The sequence below is a fragment of the Equus asinus genome, chromosome 9 (genome assembly GCF_041296235.1).
Source record: "Equus asinus isolate D_3611 breed Donkey chromosome 9, EquAss-T2T_v2, whole genome shotgun sequence".
In the NCBI taxonomy this organism is placed as follows: Eukaryota; Metazoa; Chordata; class Mammalia; order Perissodactyla; family Equidae; genus Equus; species Equus asinus.
In genome coordinates, this window is record NC_091798.1 from 59,333,991 (window position 1) to 59,355,306 (window position 21,316).

The 21,316-nt window shown below is 40.1% G+C and overlaps 1 protein-coding gene across 4 annotated transcripts in view; it reads left to right on the forward strand.

Annotated features, from left to right (window-relative positions):
- SEMA6A (semaphorin 6A) overlaps positions 1-21,316 on the forward strand; it is a 126,915-nt gene that overhangs the window by 77,000 nt on the left and 28,599 nt on the right. For 3 of the 4 annotated variants that reach the window (XM_070517566.1, XM_070517568.1, XM_070517567.1), the window contains exons 7-17: positions 223-313; positions 3,369-3,488; positions 4,176-4,264; positions 5,129-5,346; positions 8,902-9,033; positions 11,226-11,381; positions 12,825-13,001; positions 13,380-13,520; positions 13,608-13,688; positions 15,928-15,986; positions 18,907-18,927. In XM_070517566.1, coding sequence (XP_070373667.1) covers positions 223-313; positions 3,369-3,488; positions 4,176-4,264; positions 5,129-5,346; positions 8,902-9,033; positions 11,226-11,381; positions 12,825-13,001; positions 13,380-13,520; positions 13,608-13,688; positions 15,928-15,986; positions 18,907-18,927 — 1,285 coding nt within the window. Of the gene's footprint in view, positions 1-222; positions 314-3,368; positions 3,489-4,175; positions 4,265-5,128; positions 5,347-8,901; positions 9,034-11,225; positions 11,382-12,824; positions 13,002-13,379; positions 13,521-13,607; positions 13,689-15,927; positions 15,987-18,906; positions 18,928-19,064; positions 19,116-21,316 lie in introns of all 4 variants that reach the window. The other variant, XM_070517569.1, reaches the window with a different exon arrangement.

Sequence of the window (21,316 nt, forward strand, 5' to 3'; positions counted from 1 at the left end):
ATAACTGAATTTCAGACTCTCTTAGCTATAGAACCTCAGTCAAGTGACTTAACCTCCCTAAACCTCAGTTTCCTCATCTGAAACCAATAGACTTATCTCAGAGGATATTTGAGGATTATTTGCACCATGCATATCAATTACTTAGCACATTAAGTGCTTTGTAAATATTAATTGCTATTACTACTGTTGGTTGTTCCTAATAAGCCAAATTATTTCATTTAGATGGATACTTTGGAACCTTTTGGGGATGAATTTAGTGGAATGGCCAGATGCCCTTATGATGCCAAACATGCCAACGTTGCACTGTTTGCAGGTAAATGACCTGATTTCTTCTCATTGCATTTGCTTTCGCGTGTTCAGCCTGTTGCTGTGAATCTGCTCTGGAGGATTCGCAGTGTCAGAGTTGTGCTTTGATTCTCTGGTGAATACTGTAATTAAGAATGCCTTTTCCATTTGAAATTAGTATGGAAATTGTACTTTTGCTTCTTGAAAGAAGTCTTTGCTACACTTACCCATGCTTTTATGCCTTCAGAAAAGGATAACAGCTTTCCACTGAACATGTGACATATCAGTTAGGGCCTGTTTGGGCTCAAATAACAGAAAATCCCACCTCAAACCACTGACGTGGGTTGATTTTTCAAGGTAGGGTAGACTTTGGGGTTGGTTTGATTCAACAACTCAATAATGTCATCCAGGACGCCGGTCCTTTTCCTTTGTCTGTTATCTTTCATTTCTTTCTCTGAGAGAGACTGGCTGTTCTCACAGCCATAGTATGGCTGCCAGCCCCAGTTAGGGCTACATCGGGGCTGTATGTCCACATGTAGAGGGGAGAAGGAAAGAGACAAAAGGAAGCTCTCTCAGAGCAGTGAGCGCCATATGCCTGCAAGTTTCCAGCAAACATCTTCTCCAATATCACTGACCTGCTTAAGTTGTGTACCTGTCTCTGATGGAAAGATTGCAGTGGCTGAGGGGATGATGCCGACTAGCTTAGGCTGACCCATACTCCCCATCCTCACCCCTTCCTGCCACTGCAAAGGATGTAAAGCAGCAGCAAATAAGCCATCATTTTCAGATTGGGATTTTTGTGTATGAGTGCGTGTGTGTTTTAATTAGGAATTTGTTTAAGAATTCATTGCCAGCTGTGTATGTGGAGGTGGGTGTAGGGAGAGGTGTTGGTATAATAATGATTGTTAGAGCATGTAACAAAGCAGTTAGCTATAATTTCCATCACAACAGCTAAGAACTGGCTCATCCTAGCTAGATAAGGAACTGTAGGGCTTTGATTATGAAATAAGATTAGCTCCTTGAACCTCATCCTCAGTGTCATCCACTTGTGGGCCTGAATCTGCAGTCACAGATTGTAGAATCGGCTTGTGCCAGGTTAAGAAGGAAAGGTTTCTTGGGTTCTCCCCCAAAGTTAGAGCGCAGTATTAGTGGGAAGCAACATTGTAAGAAACACAAAGTCTTGTAAACCTATTTATCAGCATGGGCAGGAACAAGGCCAGTAGAAAGAGATGCTTGAGTATATTTTCAAGTGCCTGGCTTCCATATAGCACCTCTCTGGCATTTAAACCTGCATTAGTCAGTACCATGGAGGATGTGGGCTGCAGGGGAGAATTTAAATTTAACTGTAAACTAAAGAGGGGATTTATTGTAGCCTGAGGTACAAAGGGGAGAATGGGCCGAGTATTTACTAAGGCCACCAACCTTCTAGGAACTATAAAGAGCAAGCCGCTTGCACCCATACTATGACAGCCCCTCCTCCTCCAACAGGTATATTTGGATAGGTGGTCATTCGAATATTTGAAACCTCATAAAAGCTCAGCCCTTATTAATAGAAGATCCTTGCTGCAGCTGAAGGGTTGTCATATTACCAAGAGTGGCAGACTAGTGCTCCGTTTTACAAGTAAAAGTTCTCGTGAGATACCCAGTGTTGAATATCAAACAAAAAGAGTGCTGGAGAGTGGTCAGGAGGAATAACCACACATACACTTAGACACACGTACACACACACAAACCACCCTCCCACTGCCCCGTGCTCCTCCTAGGGTATATCTGAATGACCTGGGGCTATGATTCTGTAATACGAGTTTGACTTTTATAGATATGTGTTTGTCAGTAGAAAGGTTGCTGTCTGCTGTTCAAATCTAACTCAAACAGTCAACACTTTTAACACATGGCTGTTAATAATGCAAATAGCAAGACAGCTCTAACTTGAACCTGGGCGAATTTCAGTTATTTTAAGACCAAAGGTAGACATCACAAACTCTGCTTAGGTATGTTTGGATAATCTTTTTTTTAAACCATTATACTTATCCCACAAGTGGAAGAGCTTAAAGAGTACATATTAAAGAGCAGATTTATATTTAAACCTACTGAAAGAGTAGCTTAAATATTGTACATAAGCCACTTTGACATACAATTAATGAAGATATGTAATCCATTAAAAATGTACCAAGGAAATAATTTTTTATTTTGAATATAATTGTTTCTGTTTTTATCTACATAGATTTTTGCTACTGTAGACCATTGCATTTGATTATTTGTGTGTAGCACGTTTGCGAATCCAGGAAAAGAACCAAAAGTTTTAGGAATTAATCTTCAGTCCTGTTCACTCTCTTTTCCTTTGGATGTACCCTCAAGCAAACCCTCCAAAAAGCATGCATTCATAAGAAAGCTCCAGTTTGAACTCAGTGTTATCCCTTGCCCCTTTTTTCTTTGCTTTGGCATCTTGTATGTCAGAACGTTTTCAGTTTATGACTTTGGAAATACTGACGTATGTCTCTCTCATTGAAACTAGACTGGCAGGGCTTAGTGCTGTCCTGGCTGAGGTAAAGAGGAGCAGAGACTCTCGGGTTAGAAGGAGCAGTTTCATCAGCTTTTTGCTTGTGATTCTCCACTTCTGCAACTCCCCTCACCTGTTCAGTCTGAGGACTCCATTCCTTCTGCTTGAACTTAAAATTTCTGGTGATACAATCAGCTTCTATCTTTCCCTGGATTCCCACCTAATCCAGTTTACCATGGTGTGGTGGCAGCAGCAGTGTCCAAGGGGCCTTGGCCTTGAGATTTCAGTCAAGGTCCATCTAATCAGCTGAAGCAAACAACATTTTTCATTTACCCTGTTCCCTGAGCTGCTGCTGCTTAGAAATTGCCATGCAATTTAAAAATGAAAAATGTTTCATCTCTCATGATCCCAATTTAAAATGGTTAGGAATGTGGGCCAAGTATTTTCCCAGCGACTCTTGGATTTTTCCCAGTTGTCCTATCTCATTTGCCTGATGTAGGAAAGCAATCTGGGGGATGTCTCTATTATTCCTCCACGCCCCCTCTTTTGCTCCCTCCCCATTCACCTTTCTTTTTCTTCTAAGATGGAAAACTATACTCGGCCACAGTGACTGACTTCCTTGCCATCGATGCAGTCATTTACCGGAGTCTGGGAGACAGCCCAACCCTACGGACTGTCAAGCATGATTCAAAATGGTTGAAAGGTGAACAAACAAAAGAAGAAAGGGGAGGTGGGGGGAGATACATATCACGAGGGAGATTTAGAGTCTGGATGGACCAGACTGTAGTTTCATTTTAGTAATGGCTTCTGACAGACCAGAAGGTGGAAATTGCATCTTTTGCCTCAAATGATTTATTTACCTCCCTTTTTCACTTCCTGTGAGTTTCTGGAGTATTAACAAAACTACCAATGCCACTACAATAGACCACTTACATTCATCTTTCTCTGCCTCAAATTCTCATTTCAGAGTCCCACATGAAAAGAACTGAACATTTCATTCATGGAGGAGAACAGGGGATTGGAGGTGGTGGGGAACAGGAAAAAAGCTATTCATAACCCTGTATGAGTCAGGGTTGACAAGGAGATGTGTACAAAATCCTTTCTGTAATATGGGCACTCCATTGTGGAGAATAAAATTACAGAGATATGCAAAACTCATTTATCCTTCATTGTTTATCGCAACTGCTTCTGAAAGATATAATTTGTAGGCTCAAGTGCTTTCTGAAATCACCAGCACTTGCATGTGTGAAGCCATTAGAAATGGTTAGTGTTCACCAAATGTCTAATGGCCCTACACTTTTAATTAATAACATGTCTTTGGTTGCAATGTATTGAAGTTCTTTTAACTCCGTGTCACACATCCCCAATTAAAATACCCATTTGTCCACAGAACCATACTTTGTCCAAGCAGTGGATTATGGAGACTATATCTACTTCTTCTTCAGGGAAATAGCGGTGGAGTACAACACCATGGGAAAGGTAAGAGAGGAGGATGTCTCACTTTTGGACCAATGCTGTTACAAATGACATTGAAATAGGAACCATAAATCTAATGACGAGGTCATCATTTTCCAGCCAAAGGTTGGTGGAAGTGAAACACAGTGCTGCCTCGAAGCTCTGTCTGCTTTTTCAGAACAGTAGTGGATTACAGGGAACCTCTTAAATACTTCTATTGAAAATTTAATCAACAGATGTTTGGTTGATTTCGTACTGAGTTTCAAGTATCTTGAGATGTGGTTTCCAGGTATACTCATCCGTTTCTCTTTTTGATTGCATTGCCCCACAGAGAATGGAAATATCCAGTATCTTTAAGCAAACTGAGAGTCTTGATTTTTGTCTTTAGTGAAAAAAGCAAAAGAACACTTAGGGGATGTCCATTTCAGTTATTTTTACCAGCGAGTAGATCAAGGTCACTAAGTTGGAGGGCACAAATTCAACGTCAGGGAGCTTGCACAGTTATAGGAATTCAGAGAATGAAATTCGAGGCCCAGAGGCAGCTAGCGAGGACGGCAGAGATGGTGCATACAAAGTGTGCTTTTGTTTGAGGAAATAAAAAGCTAAGCAGTCTGTATGGAAATGAGTTTATGTGGCTGGGAGCTGATCCCCTGAAGGATTTATGGCTCTGTATTAAATGCCACAGCCTTATCTTTTAAAACATGCTGTTCCAATGCTGAATTTTTCCCCCTATTTTTTTTTTTTTTTTTTGGCTACTGATTTTAGAAACATGAGATTAAATTAAGCACCTTGTTGTTCTGTTTCTATTTTCAAAGAAAGGCAAATTCTACTAAGATCTCCTCGAAAAGTGAGTGCATTTCATTTTCCCTGTGTGTTCTTCTTCTGCAGGTAGTTTTCCCAAGAGTGGCTCAGGTTTGTAAGAATGACATGGGAGGGTCTCAAAGAGTCCTGGAGAAACAGTGGACATCTTTCCTCAAGGCTCGCCTGAACTGCTCAGTTCCCGGAGACTCTCATTTTTATTTCAACATACTCCAGGCTGTTACAGACGTGATTCGTATTAATGGCCGTGATGTTGTTCTGGCAACCTTTTCCACACCTTATAACAGGTAACCATGCCCCGGCTATGTTGACCTAATCGGTCCTTCCTGGCTTCCTTTCCCCAACGGGTTCTCGTCACAAGATGCGCAACTGATGGAAAATTGCCACTAGCTACTTGTAGCTAGAAGCACTTAACACTCAGTTTTCATCAATAAATTAACAGTCACTTATAAGCATTATTAGATTAGGATTTTAGAGAAAGTAATTGATAAATTGTAACAATATCTTCTATTTATATGCCTGGCATATAAACACTATTCATATGTTATTTCTCAATCCCTCCAGTAATCCTAGAAATTGAATACTGTTGCCCTCTTTTTACACTTGAGCAAAGTGAACTCAATTATACTACCTGGTCCAGGTAGTCAGTAGATGGAACAGGCAGCTTTGAAACTCAGGAATTTTAGTCCTTTCTCTGCTAGGTCATCTACCATTCTATTTGATTTTTAGTATTTCTATGACTGGACTGGTAACTTTTGAAGTAAAAATATTGGAAATTTATTAAAATGGTACACAGTGAAATTTAGGATTCAGATGAGTCCAATCTGCATCCCACCTCAGGGACCCTGGTTTTTATCCTGTCAGAGGAACCTGGATCCCAACCACAGCACCACTGTCTGGCTCTGGAAGGCTTGAATAGGGACTTATAAGCCATCAAACAGTGTACCTAGAAATACTGATTGTCAGCCTATTCATCCTATTTTTCTATTTATTTAAGCTAAGACTTTGAGCAATTAAGTGACACACTAATAATTGTTCCTGGAACAGTGGAAATGTGTGGAGATTAAAGAATAGAAGGCAGTCAGGCATTAGGTTCCCTGGTACTCAGCTCTCCTAGACCTTAGAGTCCTAGCGCTGTTGTGTGAAAAATAATCAGAACTCTGGGCATGGTCATGAAATCTAAATACGTACATTATATTCTCATTTCTATGTAGAACTTTGGATGTTCTGTATTATCTTCCTCTAGGAATGTATTGTTTTGTTTTGTTTACAAAGACTTTTAAGAACGTGATGAGTACCTCGATGACAGGCACATACATCATGCGATTGGAGGACAGCACTAAGAAAAAAGTGCTTAAGAATTGGGCAGAGCCCAGACTAGAGCAAGCTGAAGGATGAAATAATGTTCCCCCATTATGTGGAGGGCAAGAGTCAAGAGTTCCCCACTGAAGATATATGAAAATATTAACCTATATTGCAGCAAGAAGTATTTGGTTAGATTTAAGTAACTGTAACCATCTGTAGGGGTTTTCAGACTTGAGAATAGAAAAGATATTACAATTCAGGCCTTGACTGTTCATACTTCAGAGCCCATCTATCTAGGATTGTTGAAAGAGAATTCTGTGTTGGTACATGGGAATGCAGGACTAGTGGAATTTCAGAGCACATTTCTAGAGTGTTTGCTTTCAAGGGGGTGAGTTACTTTGTGATTGATTATAATACAGTAGTAGATTCTTGCCTATTACAGGTACTCCGTTTGAAGTATTTTCTTAAAAGGCCCCTAGGAAACACCCAATTATGCAATCTCAGAATCTATATTTTTTTAGTAAAATCAGAAAATGGTAAGAATATGCATACCCATTTTCATCTATAGTCCCTCCCTGGTTTTACTCCCTGATTGCATCCCTCTCCACCCCATCCTCCATACATGGTTAGGTCAGGTTATTTCAAACCCTTTAGGTGCTCCTCTTTACCCTGGGAGTGAAGCTCAAGCTCCTTGGAATGGCATGCAAGCCCCTTTATGGTCTGGCCCATCTACTCCTCCAGCCCCCAGGCTTACTGCAGCTGAGATCTGTTCTTTGAATGTGCCGTGTTTGCTCATGCCCTGCTCTCTGTCAAGTCTTCCCAGCCTACCAATATCTGTTTGCCCATTGAAACCCTAGGGATGCCCCAAGTCTCAGCTTGAATCACTTCCCATGAGTCCTTGTGCACACCTCTTTAAATACTACTCTTACCAGACTGTCCTGGAGTAGCTCTTGTTGTTATTATTATCCTTGTTGCTGTTGTTGTTGCTATTTTCCTACACACTGAACTGTGAGTCAGCAGAGAGCAGGACTCTATGGTTTTTATTGCGCATTTACTGCTTGAGATTAGGGATTCCATAAATGTGTTGAATGAACAGAAGGTGGGAAGAAAGGAATGAAGGAAAGATGAAAGGAAGGAGGAAGGGAGTAAAGTAGGGAAGGAAGGAGAAGGGATTTCACAAGAGATTCTGACCTTGGGAAGATTATAAAATCCTAGGGTATCTTTAGTTATTATGACTTGCCTCATAAACTACTTCAATATTTATCCTATTTTTCTTGAAATTTAAAGTAAATATATACACCTATTACTTTTAGGAAAGGAAAATGTAAAGTCTTACAAAATTAAATAAATAGTGCTAGGGTTCTCAAATTTCAAAACCAATGGGGATCACTGTCTTATATACTTAATTCTGTGAAAAATATATATATATATATTATATACTACACACTTTAAAATCCATCCTGCCACCTTGTTTTAAATAAGCTTTCTAATCCTCTCCATATTTCTTGCTTTATTAGTAATACTTCAATAATTGTGTTATGAAATTAAAGATGGCATAAAATTCTCCTAATCATTTGTGAAGTGATTTCCATATCCTTTCAACATTTGCCAAATCAAGACTCAGTCGTGCTCTGTGCCCTGGATGATGTTCCCACACTACAAAGCACCCGCGTCTTGCCCTGGATGCTCCTGCTGTGCAATGGCCCACTCCTTCAACCCTGATTAAAACTCTTGGCCAGCTGGTGCTTGCAATTTATTTGATCAAAATCAAGGAACGACCATAGTCAAAAACAAACATGGGTTCAGCGTACTCAGATGAATGAATAATTCATACCTTCTCACCATTGATTAAAAAAAATCCCCAAGTCCTTCCAAGAGTGCCAGGCAAGGATGTAAATTATAGGTAGTGATTACTGTCATTATTATTATTTAGCACTTAATAGAGCACTTTATTTGCAAAGTGTCGGTGCTTTAGAGACTTAAATTGTTTAGTCTTATGCAAATAAACAGGAAGTAAAAATTGAAATGTACACAGACTAACATTAAATATGTGTGGGTTCCCCACACATACATTCTCACTCTTCTCACTCCTGGAGTCCTTGGCTTGAGGAACCAAATTCAAAGAAGCAATATACAAACTGCAGGGGCACTTTTACTTCAAATTTTCACAATATTAGAGATGCATAATGTTTTCCAAAGATTTTATCTTTGTGTTATTGACTGATAATTAATATTATGGAATTCGTGAAACTTCTGAATCACCAGCTCAACCATTCTTTCTTTATAAATGGAAGTGGTTCCAGAAGTAATGAAGACATGAAGAGGCTTTTTCTCTTTGCCTTTTCTTTAAGCCCATTGATGCACATTGGATTCACAGAAACATTCTCTGTATCCACTAGACTCCCTTACATTTATAATTCAGGATATGAATCTTAAATTTCAATTGCCCATAATAGGAAAGTTTTTCTGGAGTATGTTTTCCAAGCTACATGCATAGCTGTTGCGTGAGTAACATTGTGTGAAATGCCATGTTGCAGCATCCCTGGGTCTGCAGTTTGTGCCTATGACATGCTTGACATTGCCAATGTTTTTACTGGAAGATTCAAAGAACAGAAGTCTCCAGATTCCACCTGGACACCAGTTCCTGATGAACGAGTGCCTAAGCCCAGGTACATGCAAATATTTATATGGCTATTCGGAACTTGTAGAAATGGTGCAGCTTGCTGCTCTGATAATGAACATCCTGTGAACTGCACACCAGTGTCCTCCAGGCTAGCCATGTAAATACAAATGCTGGAACAACAGAAAAGCCTGTGCAGTCATTTGCCTTCATGCACTTAACCAAAACTCAGCGTTCCCTATAGTTGTATTCAGTATATTCCAAACAATGGCTCGCCAGTCCTTGCTTACCTCTATATCTGTGGTTTGTCCAAGGTGATCCTAGGATGATAGGAAGCATCTGGTCCAGCCAGCCCAATGGTCTATAATTGAGTAAACTGAGGTTCAGAGAGTTACTGTGCAAACTCACACAGCTGGGTAGATTATTTCTACCACTCCTCCCTGCTTCCCTTCAATTTTACAGAGACCCATGTCTTTAAACCCTAATAAAATGTGAAATATAACTTGTGTTCTCTGGACTTTGTGACCAGGCTGGATTATAGCTGAGTCGAGGATTCCAGGCCATGGGCAAGAAGAGACCAGAGGGTACAATGGCCCCTTAGGATGTCTCTGGTCTGCCAGGTTCTGATCTGCTTTGGGTCCAGATGCAGTGCAGATTTCCCGCTCCTCAAACTGTGTCCCAGATGGCTTTCATGGGGAACCTATCTTCCAGAGACAATCCAGAGATCTCTTGGTCCTATGTAATTTCCTTCAAATCCTCACACTAAACCAGTTAATTCATTCTTTCTAACTGGGACGGGATGAAACTCCCCTAACCCTGTGTCTGCACTCTTCATGTGGCAAACCCTGCATACCTCCATTACAGCATTTGCAATCTAAGTTAGATAGAAACCTCCCTATCTGCCCAGCTTTCTAGACTGAATTTGTGCCCTCTGGATGGAAGCCCGATGTCTTCTTAATTTTTTGGTTTCCAACTCTCCTCCAGCATCCAGTTCTCCCAACAAAATTCCTAGCCCAATTCATTTAATTGAACTAACTTAGATAATGTGAACCACTATACCCAGGGGAGAAAGCCCAGTGGTCTTCATCACCTGAATTATCTGGCACATGCATACTCTGTTACTTATGGAGAGCAGACTAAGTGCAAAGAGCACACCCTGACAACCTCAGATAGATTCTCCAAGATGTTGCCTGGGATTGTCAGCTACCTTCTAGGTAAGCAGGAAGAGGACTTAAGCCTGAGGAATGAGGTTTCGGGGAGTACTTATGTAATATGCTCCCCTTCATGTGTAAAGATGGTGTCAGCCATCAGCAGGCCACATACTTTAAGTGATTTTCTCCTGGTGGTAGCATGTTTATCCTCAGCCTTCCAGCTGCCTGCCTCATCACTCTTGCAGACATCAGGATGCTTTCAGGGGGCCGGCTGGCTTAGTGCCATGGAACAGCGTGTGCTTGGGGCTAGATCACGGCAGCATTGTCAGGGTCCAATTTCCTCTCATGGACCAGCAGGCAAACCAGGTGTCTGGACAGGATTGGCATCAGTCTTTGCCCGATCTGACTTTGCTGAGATGTCCCTTGACTCCTGAACTCATAAAATTTCCTGTAGAAATGAATTTTCATTGTCATTGTTCAGTAGTCAAGAAATGGTCTTCCAGGAGAGAATCTTCAGTGTAATTGGCTTTTCATAGCTGCCCAAATCAAACAAAAACAAAAACAACAATAAAAACAAAACCTGAATGTTCTCTGACCCTCCGGTAATGAAAGATGGTTATATCGAGTCTTGCTGGCACGTATGCTGGCTGGCGGCTTTTTGAATGCCTTTGTTTTCTATGTTGTGAAAAAGTCAGCTTAATTCTCTCCTTTTGTAGAGCAAATGCCTCAAGAACTTCTAGCACAGTTTTAGTACAGGTAGAGCAGTCCCTGGGACATGTACAAACCACACATTCCCTCATTTGTTTCAAGCTCAGTCACCGTTTATGGGGTGTGTTTGTGCTTCTCAGGGGAGCCAAGCTGCCCCTAGCCAAGGCTGAACTGCCCTGGCTGAGGCTCCTCCTCGGGGTGGAATGAGGAGGCAGCCCGAGGAAATCTAAGCGGATTTTATTTGGTGGCATTGTGCATTGTTCAGCTTCCTCTTCCCAGCCTACAGTACATTCTCCCTCGTGCCAGATGCTTAGAGAAGCAGTTCATTCAAAGAATTTGCCATAAGGCATGAAACCAGCTCCCTCCCTTTGTTTCTTTTTAGGCCAGGTTGCTGTGCTGGCTCATCCTCTTTAGAAAAATATGCAACCTCCAATGAGTTTCCTGATGATACCCTGAACTTCATCAAAACGCACCCGCTCATGGATGAGGCTGTGCCTTCCATAATCAACAGGCCATGGTTCCTGAGGACAATGGTCAGGTGGGTGTCAAGCAAACTATGTTCTAAATGGATTTCCCCTACTCCATCTTGTGCTCATAGAACCTCTCGGTGGATCATGCTTTGAAATGCCACAAACATCTTCTGTTATCCTGGGCAGCGATTCAGTTATGAAATGCCGGCCGGTTGGGTGGATGCCACCAAACCTCCATGACTACATTCCCAGTAAGAAGAGTTCTGATATTTTAAGGCTAATTGGATACATGCCAGCAATTAGAGGAAACAGAGATATCTCCTTCCAGGTTAGCCCATTAATTCAATCTGTGCAAAAGAAAGAAACAGCAAAGGAGAATCAATCAATGGATATGGATACCTGTTTGGTTGGATATGGTCGCAAACATGCTGCAGATTCCATGTGAGCCCTGTCCCTGGGTTGTTAGCTGTCAAACGGAGCATGGACAAATGGAGCATTTGCACAAGTATACCAGCACGAAGGATTCATACTTGAGCATTTGTTAGCATCTGAAGTGGTGGCCAACAGAGAAGGGATAGCTGATTAGAAATCTATGACAGCATTAAATAGTCCTCCTTGTGTTTATTTTGGAGCTTATTTCCAAACAATTCCACAGGCTTTCCCAAGTGCTATCCAGTTGTGGGAGTCATCAAACAAAATGTTAATTAACTTTACCACCCTTTTTAAACAGTGACTTTATTGAAAGATATGAAAGTACTATAATGGCTGTTGCCCATAAGATGGAAACCACGATATAAAATTTGCAGAAGGGCCCATGTTTTCTGGTTCCTGCCATTGTGCTTAGGAAAAATAGATATCTAAGGAGTATTGAATGACTGAGAGATTTCAGAGAAAGAGGATGCCCAATAGGACTTCTCGTAGGCTTGTGACAGGAGTGATGCCCTTCACCTTTGGCTTTAAATGGATCCTGTTTGTCATGCACATTCTTATGTTTATTAATAGTGACATCAGCACTCCATTTCCCCATCCTTCAGAACTCTTAGCCCCTATCCATGCAATCGGAAAGCCTTCCAATCTGACATGTTGTTGACAAGGTTTTGAACCTCAGAGGAAGGGTATGGAAAAATGGTAGCCATTGCTTTTCTTTTCAGTGTTAAATGAAATGTTAAATGAGTTCACTCATTATTTCTTCCCCTCTTCATAGGAGACATCAGCTTTTCCTTGTTGCTCATGGAAGGGACAATTGCTGAGTGGTTTCAGATGGTTATGACTGTCTATTTATTATGGAACTTGGCCTGTACACACACATACCTCCTTCCTCCCCTTGGAGCCATACTAATGCTCTGCATATGGAAATAAAGGACAAGAACAGCTTGAGAGCATTATTCATGTGCATATATTTTTCTTGAGGTTATTACTAGAAAGCTATGTCACAATTGTTTGAAGTGGAAAAGGGGACAGTTTAATGATAGACCAACAAAGAGATACAAAATGTGATCCTGTCATTTTAGATACCGCCTGACCAAAATTGCCGTGGACACCGCTGCTGGGCCCTATCAGAATCACACTGTGGTTTTCCTGGGATCAGAGAAGGGAATCATCTTGAAGTTTTTGGCCAGGATAGGAAACAGTGGTTTCCTAAATGACAGCCTTTTCCTGGAGGAGATGAGCGTTTACAACCCTGAAAAGTGCGTAGAATGTTTGATTCTTTCTTTGTAATTATTTATGTTACGGTGATCCCTTTCTTTCAGAGAAAGTCATGCCAGACTTAGGTTTTATGCATTTTTAGATGACTTTTAATATTATTTGTAAAAATCTTTTAATACATAAAAAGCATTATTTTCTCCTTGCCAATAAAGCATGTGTTTATATAGATACACATGTATATATGTATGTTTATGTGTATATGTGTGTGTGTACGTGCAGCATAGGATCTATTTCATCTTCATTACATCGATTAAAAGATGACATTGTGGGCTGGCAGGTGGGTGTGAGGGTGGTGGCAGGAAAAAGAAAACTGACCCAAGAGAGCCTATTAATGATATTATCTTGCCTTATAAAATTAGGTGTAGCTATGATGGAGTAGAAGACAAGAGGATTATGGGCATGCAACTGGACAAAGCAAGCAGTTCTCTGTATGTTGCATTCTCCACCTGTGTGATCAAAGTTCCCCTTGGCCGGTGTGAACGACATGGGAAGTGTAAAAAGTATGTATGTTGCCTCATTGACCATTAGAAAGTCCACAGTGCTTAGAAAGGAATCCTAGGTAGCTCATGGTCATCCTCTTCCTGCAGAACCTGTATCGCCTCCAGAGACCCATATTGCGGGTGGGTAAAGGAAGGAGGTTCCTGTGCCCACCTGTCACCCGGCAGCAGGTAAGGAGCCTGAGGTGTGGGAGAGGGTAAAGTGGCCTTTTGAGGCTATGCATTTTAGATGTATGACTAATCGTGCTCGCACACACCACCACCACATGGTCTTCTGTGCACAAACCTCAGCAGTGGGACTGCGAGGCATTCTCCTTCCCTTCCTCATCTCACAGAGCACTCCAGCATCACATGTGGCAGATTTCCAATTTATTAATCATCCATCCTCAGACTGACTAAAAACACAGAGAAAAGAAACACAGTGGGCTTCTAAGTATTCCCTGGAGAGAGGGACAAGAAGGTGTGAGACTTGATCACTGTGGTGCGAGAACAGCAGAGAAAAGGAGCAACAGGGTACCAATTAGATTAGTGATGTGGTTTGTCCAGCTGTAGCAAAACTGGCTCCTCTAATTGACCAAACAGGGCTGAGAAGAAATCAGAGCATTTGTTAAGCGATGAATTTGTACTGCAAGCATGGTGTCTACATCTAATAAACCTTCCTCCTGCACTAAAGAACAGTTGACCCTATTACTCATTAGGTAGTCAATCAATTCTTGGCAGTTCTCCAGAAGATCAGCTAGATCAGGCCAGCCTACTTTGCCTGTGATTTTGGTGCTTAAAATTGTTAGCCTGGCTTTAAATGCTTAGATGGCATTAGTTAAAAGGTTTCTTTTGTTTTTACTTGAGTAGATGTGAAATCCAAAATAACATTTGGAAAAATATTCAGTGCATGCCCTAGACAGGTTATGGCAACTCGAGGAAGGTACCGTATGGCAGCACAGTTCTTTCTTAGGCATTCCTTCAACTTCCCCAGATCCAAAGGGGGAACAGAATCATCCTCACATCACTCTGAGCCTCCTCCCCCATTTTAGAATAGCTAGACAAACAGACAGAAGGGTATATTGATGACCACCACCTGCATAGTTTGAGGGAAGGTATTCCTATAAGTAAAGTAATGATAACTGTAAAGTCTGACCTGGAAGTTTGACTAATGCAAAGCATTGACTCACTAAATATCATTAGATCACTTTGCAATTTGCAAGTAGCAATATTGACATAAGACAGTGTTAGAGCTTTACATCTTTTCATGGGAACCCTTGAGTGAAAGAGAAAGGATCACAAAGCAAAGTGAGGGAAACTAAGAAACGACCTTTCTATATTCAAGTTGAGACCAAAGGTAATGAGACTGATTTTTAAAAATAATTTTTTAATTTGATATGAGAATCTCAAAACTGTTCCCTTAAAGATCTCCTTACATACTTCATTGCTGAAGACATGTGGAACTCTCCTTGGGAAGTGATTTTCATTACCACTAGAAATCTTTATCTTTTGAAGTTGAATTTGATTTTTACCACAGCAAAAAGCATTGGAAAGCAAATATGGTGGATTATTAGATCAAGGTGTCACTTTCAAAATAGTGTCCCTATATGGCTCATAAATAAGTTCTGAAGGCAGCTGCAAAAATGGGAGTTTCAATTATGTTGTGGGACAAAGCACAGTTTCCCCCAAAAAGGCTAGTATTCCTTTGGATGATTCCAGTGTGCTTATTTTAAAAATAAAAATAGATATTATTAAGATTGGTCTTATTGTTATAAAGCCTGTACAGCCCAATGGTGACCAAGTGGATTTGAAATAAAAGTGAGCATGTAGAGGAGTGTGAGGGTAATAGTCCTGAGGATGGGGTGTAGGGCTGGGAGCAAACGAAATACCTGAGTGGTCTCAGCAAAATGCACCACCATGTCCTGTCACCTTCACAGGCCGTGCATATCCACCAGCCATTTGTACCTTTGAACACCCTGTTATACAAGTTATTTCTAAGCAAAGAAACAGATAAAGGTCTAGGAAGGTAAGAGTTGATATGAAAGAGAAAGTAGAGAGGAAAAGACCTATTTTTTTTAATTCATAGACTTCTAAATCACTTATATAAGAAATGTATGTTAACATTTAAACTTTTTAAATGTTTAAGAAATTCTCAGGGAATTAGAGAAAAAGAAGGATATAAATAATCCACAAACTAATATTTGAATTAACTGCTTAAACCATGGCTTTTCTTTGGAAATTCATGTTTAAGACTCATTTCTGTAAACTTCAGAGAGAAATTTTCAAGCTATCATCTCCTTTTTTCGCATCTTGTGATCAGTTTCTCAAACTGTGCTAGTTTCTTTAGTGAAACTTAAGACTCATTCTGGAATACTGACTCATATTATTGAATTTGTTTCTGTCTTTCTTCTCTCCCCTCCTTTTTTTAAAGACTGACTTTTGAACAGGACATAGAGCGTGGCAATACAGATGGCCTGGGGGACTGTCACAGTAAGTAAAGCTTTTATCCATGTTTATCTTTGGGCAAAGATGCTTTTATCAAATGGCCTAGAAACATTAGCCCACATGTGGAATTGTGTGCAGCTGGTGCTAAAACATGCATAAATAACAGACATCATCTTCTAAATATCAAATAAAGAAAATAGTATGTTTTAAAGCCAGTGTTGTCAATGTTGTTGCTATAAATGCTGGCCCCTGTTTCATTATTAGAATGCTGTGGGGAATAGATTGACTCTAGAGGATATTAATTATAGCAGAGCAGTAAGTTATATCAGTGTTTCCATTAAAAAACCACGGTTTTGGGGGCCGGCCCTATGGCACAGTGGTTAAGTTCGGCACGCTCCGCTTCAGCAGCCTGGGTTCATGGGTTTGGATCCTGGGTGCAGACCTACACCACTTGTCAGCCATGCTGTGGCTGCAACCCACATATAAAGTGGAGGAAGATTGGTTGACACAGATGTTAGCTCAGGGCTAATCTTTCCCAAGTAAAAAAAGAGGGAGATTGGCAACAGATGTTAGTTCAGAGCAAATCTTCTTCAGCAAAACAGACAAACAAATGAGCCACAGTTTTTGTTATTTTTATTATTAACTACTGTTTACTGTAATTTTTAGCCAAATAATAGAAAGATTGATCACTGTAAAAATTCTAGCTTTTTAATTGAATGGGACTGTTTTATTCTCCTTGAACATATCAGTTGACAAAAGTAATTATTTTTTAAATTAGATTTATGTCTATTACCATTTGCAGTAGAAAAAACATTTTAGAAAGAACCCACTAAGTACAGGTGACCCAAAATAACTTTTTTATAGAAATTAACTTACTAGGCTAATCTCAGAGTTGATTTCAAAAGTTATTAAATGGTAACATTTTAGTCAGAACTTTATATAAAGGATTCTGACCCAAATTCTTTCTAGTTGTCCTGTGATCTGAGTAATAGCAATATTCTCCTGAAAATGCTTTATTAATGCTAATTTAGAGAATAATGCCATACTCTTGGAAAATATTTACTTTGCAGTGTTTTAAATGTTATATGTGATGAATTTCAAGAAGCTTGCATTCAAAATGGCACCAAAAAATCTCTCCTAAGGGAATGAAACTATATCACTCCTGATATTTGATTCTATAATGAAAATCATAGATATAACTCTAAATCTTTGAGCCATGAATACTGAAATTTCAGGCTTGAAGGTGCCATTCAACTTTCTACCTTACCTTTTTTAGAGATCAGATATAATCATATAAAGAGGGCGACAGGCAGCCTCATCTCCAAATTCTTTGCCACATATTTTTTTGTTTGAAAATATTATATATTGTTATATAATATATATATGTTATATATTATATATTCTTATTGATTATGTCTTCACACACAAAATTTGTGAGTTAAGAAATTAGTATAGGAGACAGTGTCATCACCAAAAGATCTGTGCTACTTGTGTGCTATGGGACAATCTGATGTTTGGTCGGTGGATCTTTTTTTTGGAGGGAAGATTAGACCTGAGCTAACATCTGCCGCCAATCCTCCTCTTTTTGCTGAGGAAGACTGGCCCTGAGCTAACATCCCTGCCCATCTTCCTCTACTTTATATGTGGGATGCCTACTACAGCATGGTGTGCCAAGAGGTGCCATGTCCCCACCTGGGATCCGAACCTGCGAACCCCGGGCCGCTGAAGCGGAACATGCGAACTTAACTGCTGAGGCACCGGGCCGGCCCCTGATTGGTGGATCTTAATCATATTGTAGTGCCTTACGGTTCCGTTTTCAGGGAAATAGGTGTTGGTTTGTGTGTCTATGTGAGTGAACTTAATTAGCTGAGTTTAGTAAATAACTTTCTTCATATTTTTATGATCTAGTGGTATGGGCATCTGTAGAAAAAATGAAGTGAATTGAATAGGTAAATATATGCAAAATGTGAAAATGTTTGTTACTGCCTGTATAAAGCGTCATTGCACCAGTAGGCTCACACCACACCTGTGTCCTCGGGCGGAGGAACCTGAGGAAGCCTCTGTCTCTAGCACAGGAGAGAACCTCAGGTCCGAAGCCAGTGACTGACTCCTTCATCTCAGCAGTCAAGCCTCTGTGTTTTCATGTGCTCCCTAACCTTGAACCCCACTCCTGCTGAGGCACGTAGGGTGCCCGCTCAGGGCAGGAGGTAAGGCTGCCCCTCTGCTGCCTTTCCAAGTGTCTTCTCTGCTGCCTGTGCCCCTGCTGGAGCATGAACACTTCTATTAGACTTACCTATTCATATATAGGCACTCAGAGGATTTAGAAAATTGGTGCACAATGACTCTTTAACAGGATTTTAAGGGGAAATGAGGAAATCATAAAGAGCCAGTGTCAGAAGCTGAGTAGCAGGCTGAGGAATCATTGATGTGACCCAGACCCACAGCACACACACACATATGTATGTTGCCTATGTGTGTGTGTGATTATTTTTGTTTTTAATTTCCTAACTAAAACCTCTGCTGAGTTCAGAACATTGTGATACTGGACAGTTCCTCACAGCATGGTCGTGAGGATGAAATGAGAGAGGAGGTAAAAGGAAAAAGTGGTCCAGATGTCATTATTTTATCCATATACACATCCCTCTGTATAGAGTAGGGCTTAAATTCTCAGAATCACGTAAAATCACAGTTACCACTCCTTCTACTAACTCTTGCTTGTTCTCTGCCTCTTGGCAACAAAGGCAGTGACTTTGAGGAAACTCACTTTGGGAAGAGAAACAGGGGTGTGAAATCAGACTGAATATATAGCATCTCATATTACAAGTAGGAATTAAGAAGTACTTACTTAGTATTGAGGATCATATGTTAGCATAGTACCGTATTGGCTTGTTTCCACTTATCATGTAAGTCACACTGAGCAGACTGTTAAACATTAAGTAAGCTTCTTCTCCCTTTTGTCTTTCAGATTCCTTCGTGGCACTGAATGGTAAGGAAGACATTGCTCATAATTTAATGTCAATGAAAAGCTACTTGGGAAATCCTGTTTCACTAATCCTCTTGAGTATTTCCAAACCTTAGGTTTCTTTTTTAATTAATTTTTTTATCCTCATTATTTTTTTATAGACATTTCAACTCCTCTACCAGATCATGAAATGTCTTACAACACAGTATATGGTCAGTTCATGGATTTCTTTTTTTTTTTTTTAATTCTTCAACCACTCATCTCGTGGTAGTTTATAGTTTTCATCCCTAAACATCATGGACAAGATTCTTTGTTACTTCAGGGCCCCAATTCACTAAAATTATTTATAGATTTCATGATGCCTCAAAAATCACTCTGCCTGTATGAAACAGTTGACATGTGAGACTGAGTCCTACATTTTTAATCCACATAACATGAAATATGCCAACCTTAGGGAATTTGGTGAATATATTTAATGAGTTCTTGAGGGAGAAGAAATGGCTTTTGGCCATAAGTATATCCAAGATAAAAGGATAGTGCTTATAACTAATAGGCCATAGCTCCTTTACTGACAGAGTACCATTTCCCAGAATGCTGACTTTCAGGACAATCCCCTCTGCAGGAGGAAATCTGTACAGGGTGCAGATCCCAAGTTCTTACTAGCCAGAACTTTCCATTGTAACGTGAAATTAGCCATTGAAATTTAAGCTCACAAAGAGTATGAGTAGTTAGACATATTTTCAGTGAGATTTCTTCAGAACATATACAAGGAAGGGTGACGCAGTGGAAATGACGGGCAAACAGGATTTATCCCATTGTTCCTGCTCTGAAATACAAACACTATATTAAACAAAGCCATTAGGTCCACAAACAGAGTATTCTGAGCTCTTTATAAGTTGAAATGTTCCATTTCCATTTCTCAAAGTTCCCCCAAATGTTTATTAGGGTAAACTATTCATGTGTTTTTTAAATCTAGTATGAAAAACATATGTTTCATAGAAGCTTCTATTCTATTCATAGAAGCTTCTGCATTATAATGGGGACTGTGAGTTTCATTGATATGCAGACATTTTATAGTTTTTGTTTTTAAGATATATAACAGTAACAGTTCTAGGACAGTCTTTAAATGTAGAGGTAGGTCATAAAGGAAGGGGAAAAAATAAAGAGGAGGAAAAAAAGAAGAAAGAAAAGAAAGCAAGTAGATTTAGGATTCAAGGAAGTATTTGAAGATGGCCACAAATGTGTTTAATAGCTCTATGTAAACTCTTAGTCCCTGTGTCTAATTAGCATAAATAAAAAGCCTTTCTTTGAAAGTCCTAAAGACTATCTTATAAAATAGAGCTGTGCAGATGTGGAAAATGGTGCCTGCTTTCTCCTGATTGTCCCCCTTGTGAAGTGAGGCATTGTGGAGTAGATGAGCCCACAGAATTTGCCCATCTTTAACATTCTCTCCTCTATGATTCAAGCCAGAATATTGAACATCAACAACTGGAAGAGAAATTTCTCAGGAGGCAAATATCTCGCTTAGCTTGCCCTTCAGAAAGAGAATCCACATAGCATCTGCTCTTCTCCAATATCATACTTTGCAATGATTTCCTATAATTGAATAATCATTAGCAGATATTGAAAAATTCAGGTCTTGAATCTAATTGAACTAGCAACCTCCCCAGCATTCATCAGTCATACTAAGATCAATTTTAACTCCCAGGTAATTTCTCATATAGATAGAATAATTAAACCGTGAGATGCTCTTTATGAACAAAAATCACTCTCCAATCTATGGATGTCTCTTATTTCCTTTACAAAAGGGAAGAAACTTATTAATTCCTCCATATTAACACTTTAAAGGACAATGACCACTCGCCCTCAGCTCTTAATCAGTGGCTTCTGTGATGAAACTAAAGAAGAGTTGGAATTTTCCTTTCAACTAATGATCCTGTCCATTTCAGGCTAAATCTATCCAGTGTGAAGTGGTAAGATGATTAACTGACCATCAAAATGAGGGCTAGTCCAGACAGTACTTACAAAAACACAGGAGACTTTCTCCTCACAAACTATTGTAAGAGATGCTTATTTTGGAGTTAATAAACATGGAATAGATTTAATTCATCCATCAGCAAATATTTGTTGAGTGCCTACTATTTGCCACTGGACTGGGTGCTGTATTTATACCATCAAAGGAAGGACCAATGTTTGGGGCTGGCCCAGTGGCACAGTGGTTAAATTCACATGCTCTGCTTCAGCAGTCTGGGGTTCACAGGTTCAGATCCCGGGTGCCAACCTACACACTGCTCGTCAAGCCATGCTGTGGTGGCATCCCACATACAAAACAGAGGAAGACTGGCACAGATATATTAGTTCAGGGCGAATCTCCTCAAGCAAAAAGAGGAAGATTGGCAACAGATGTTAGCTC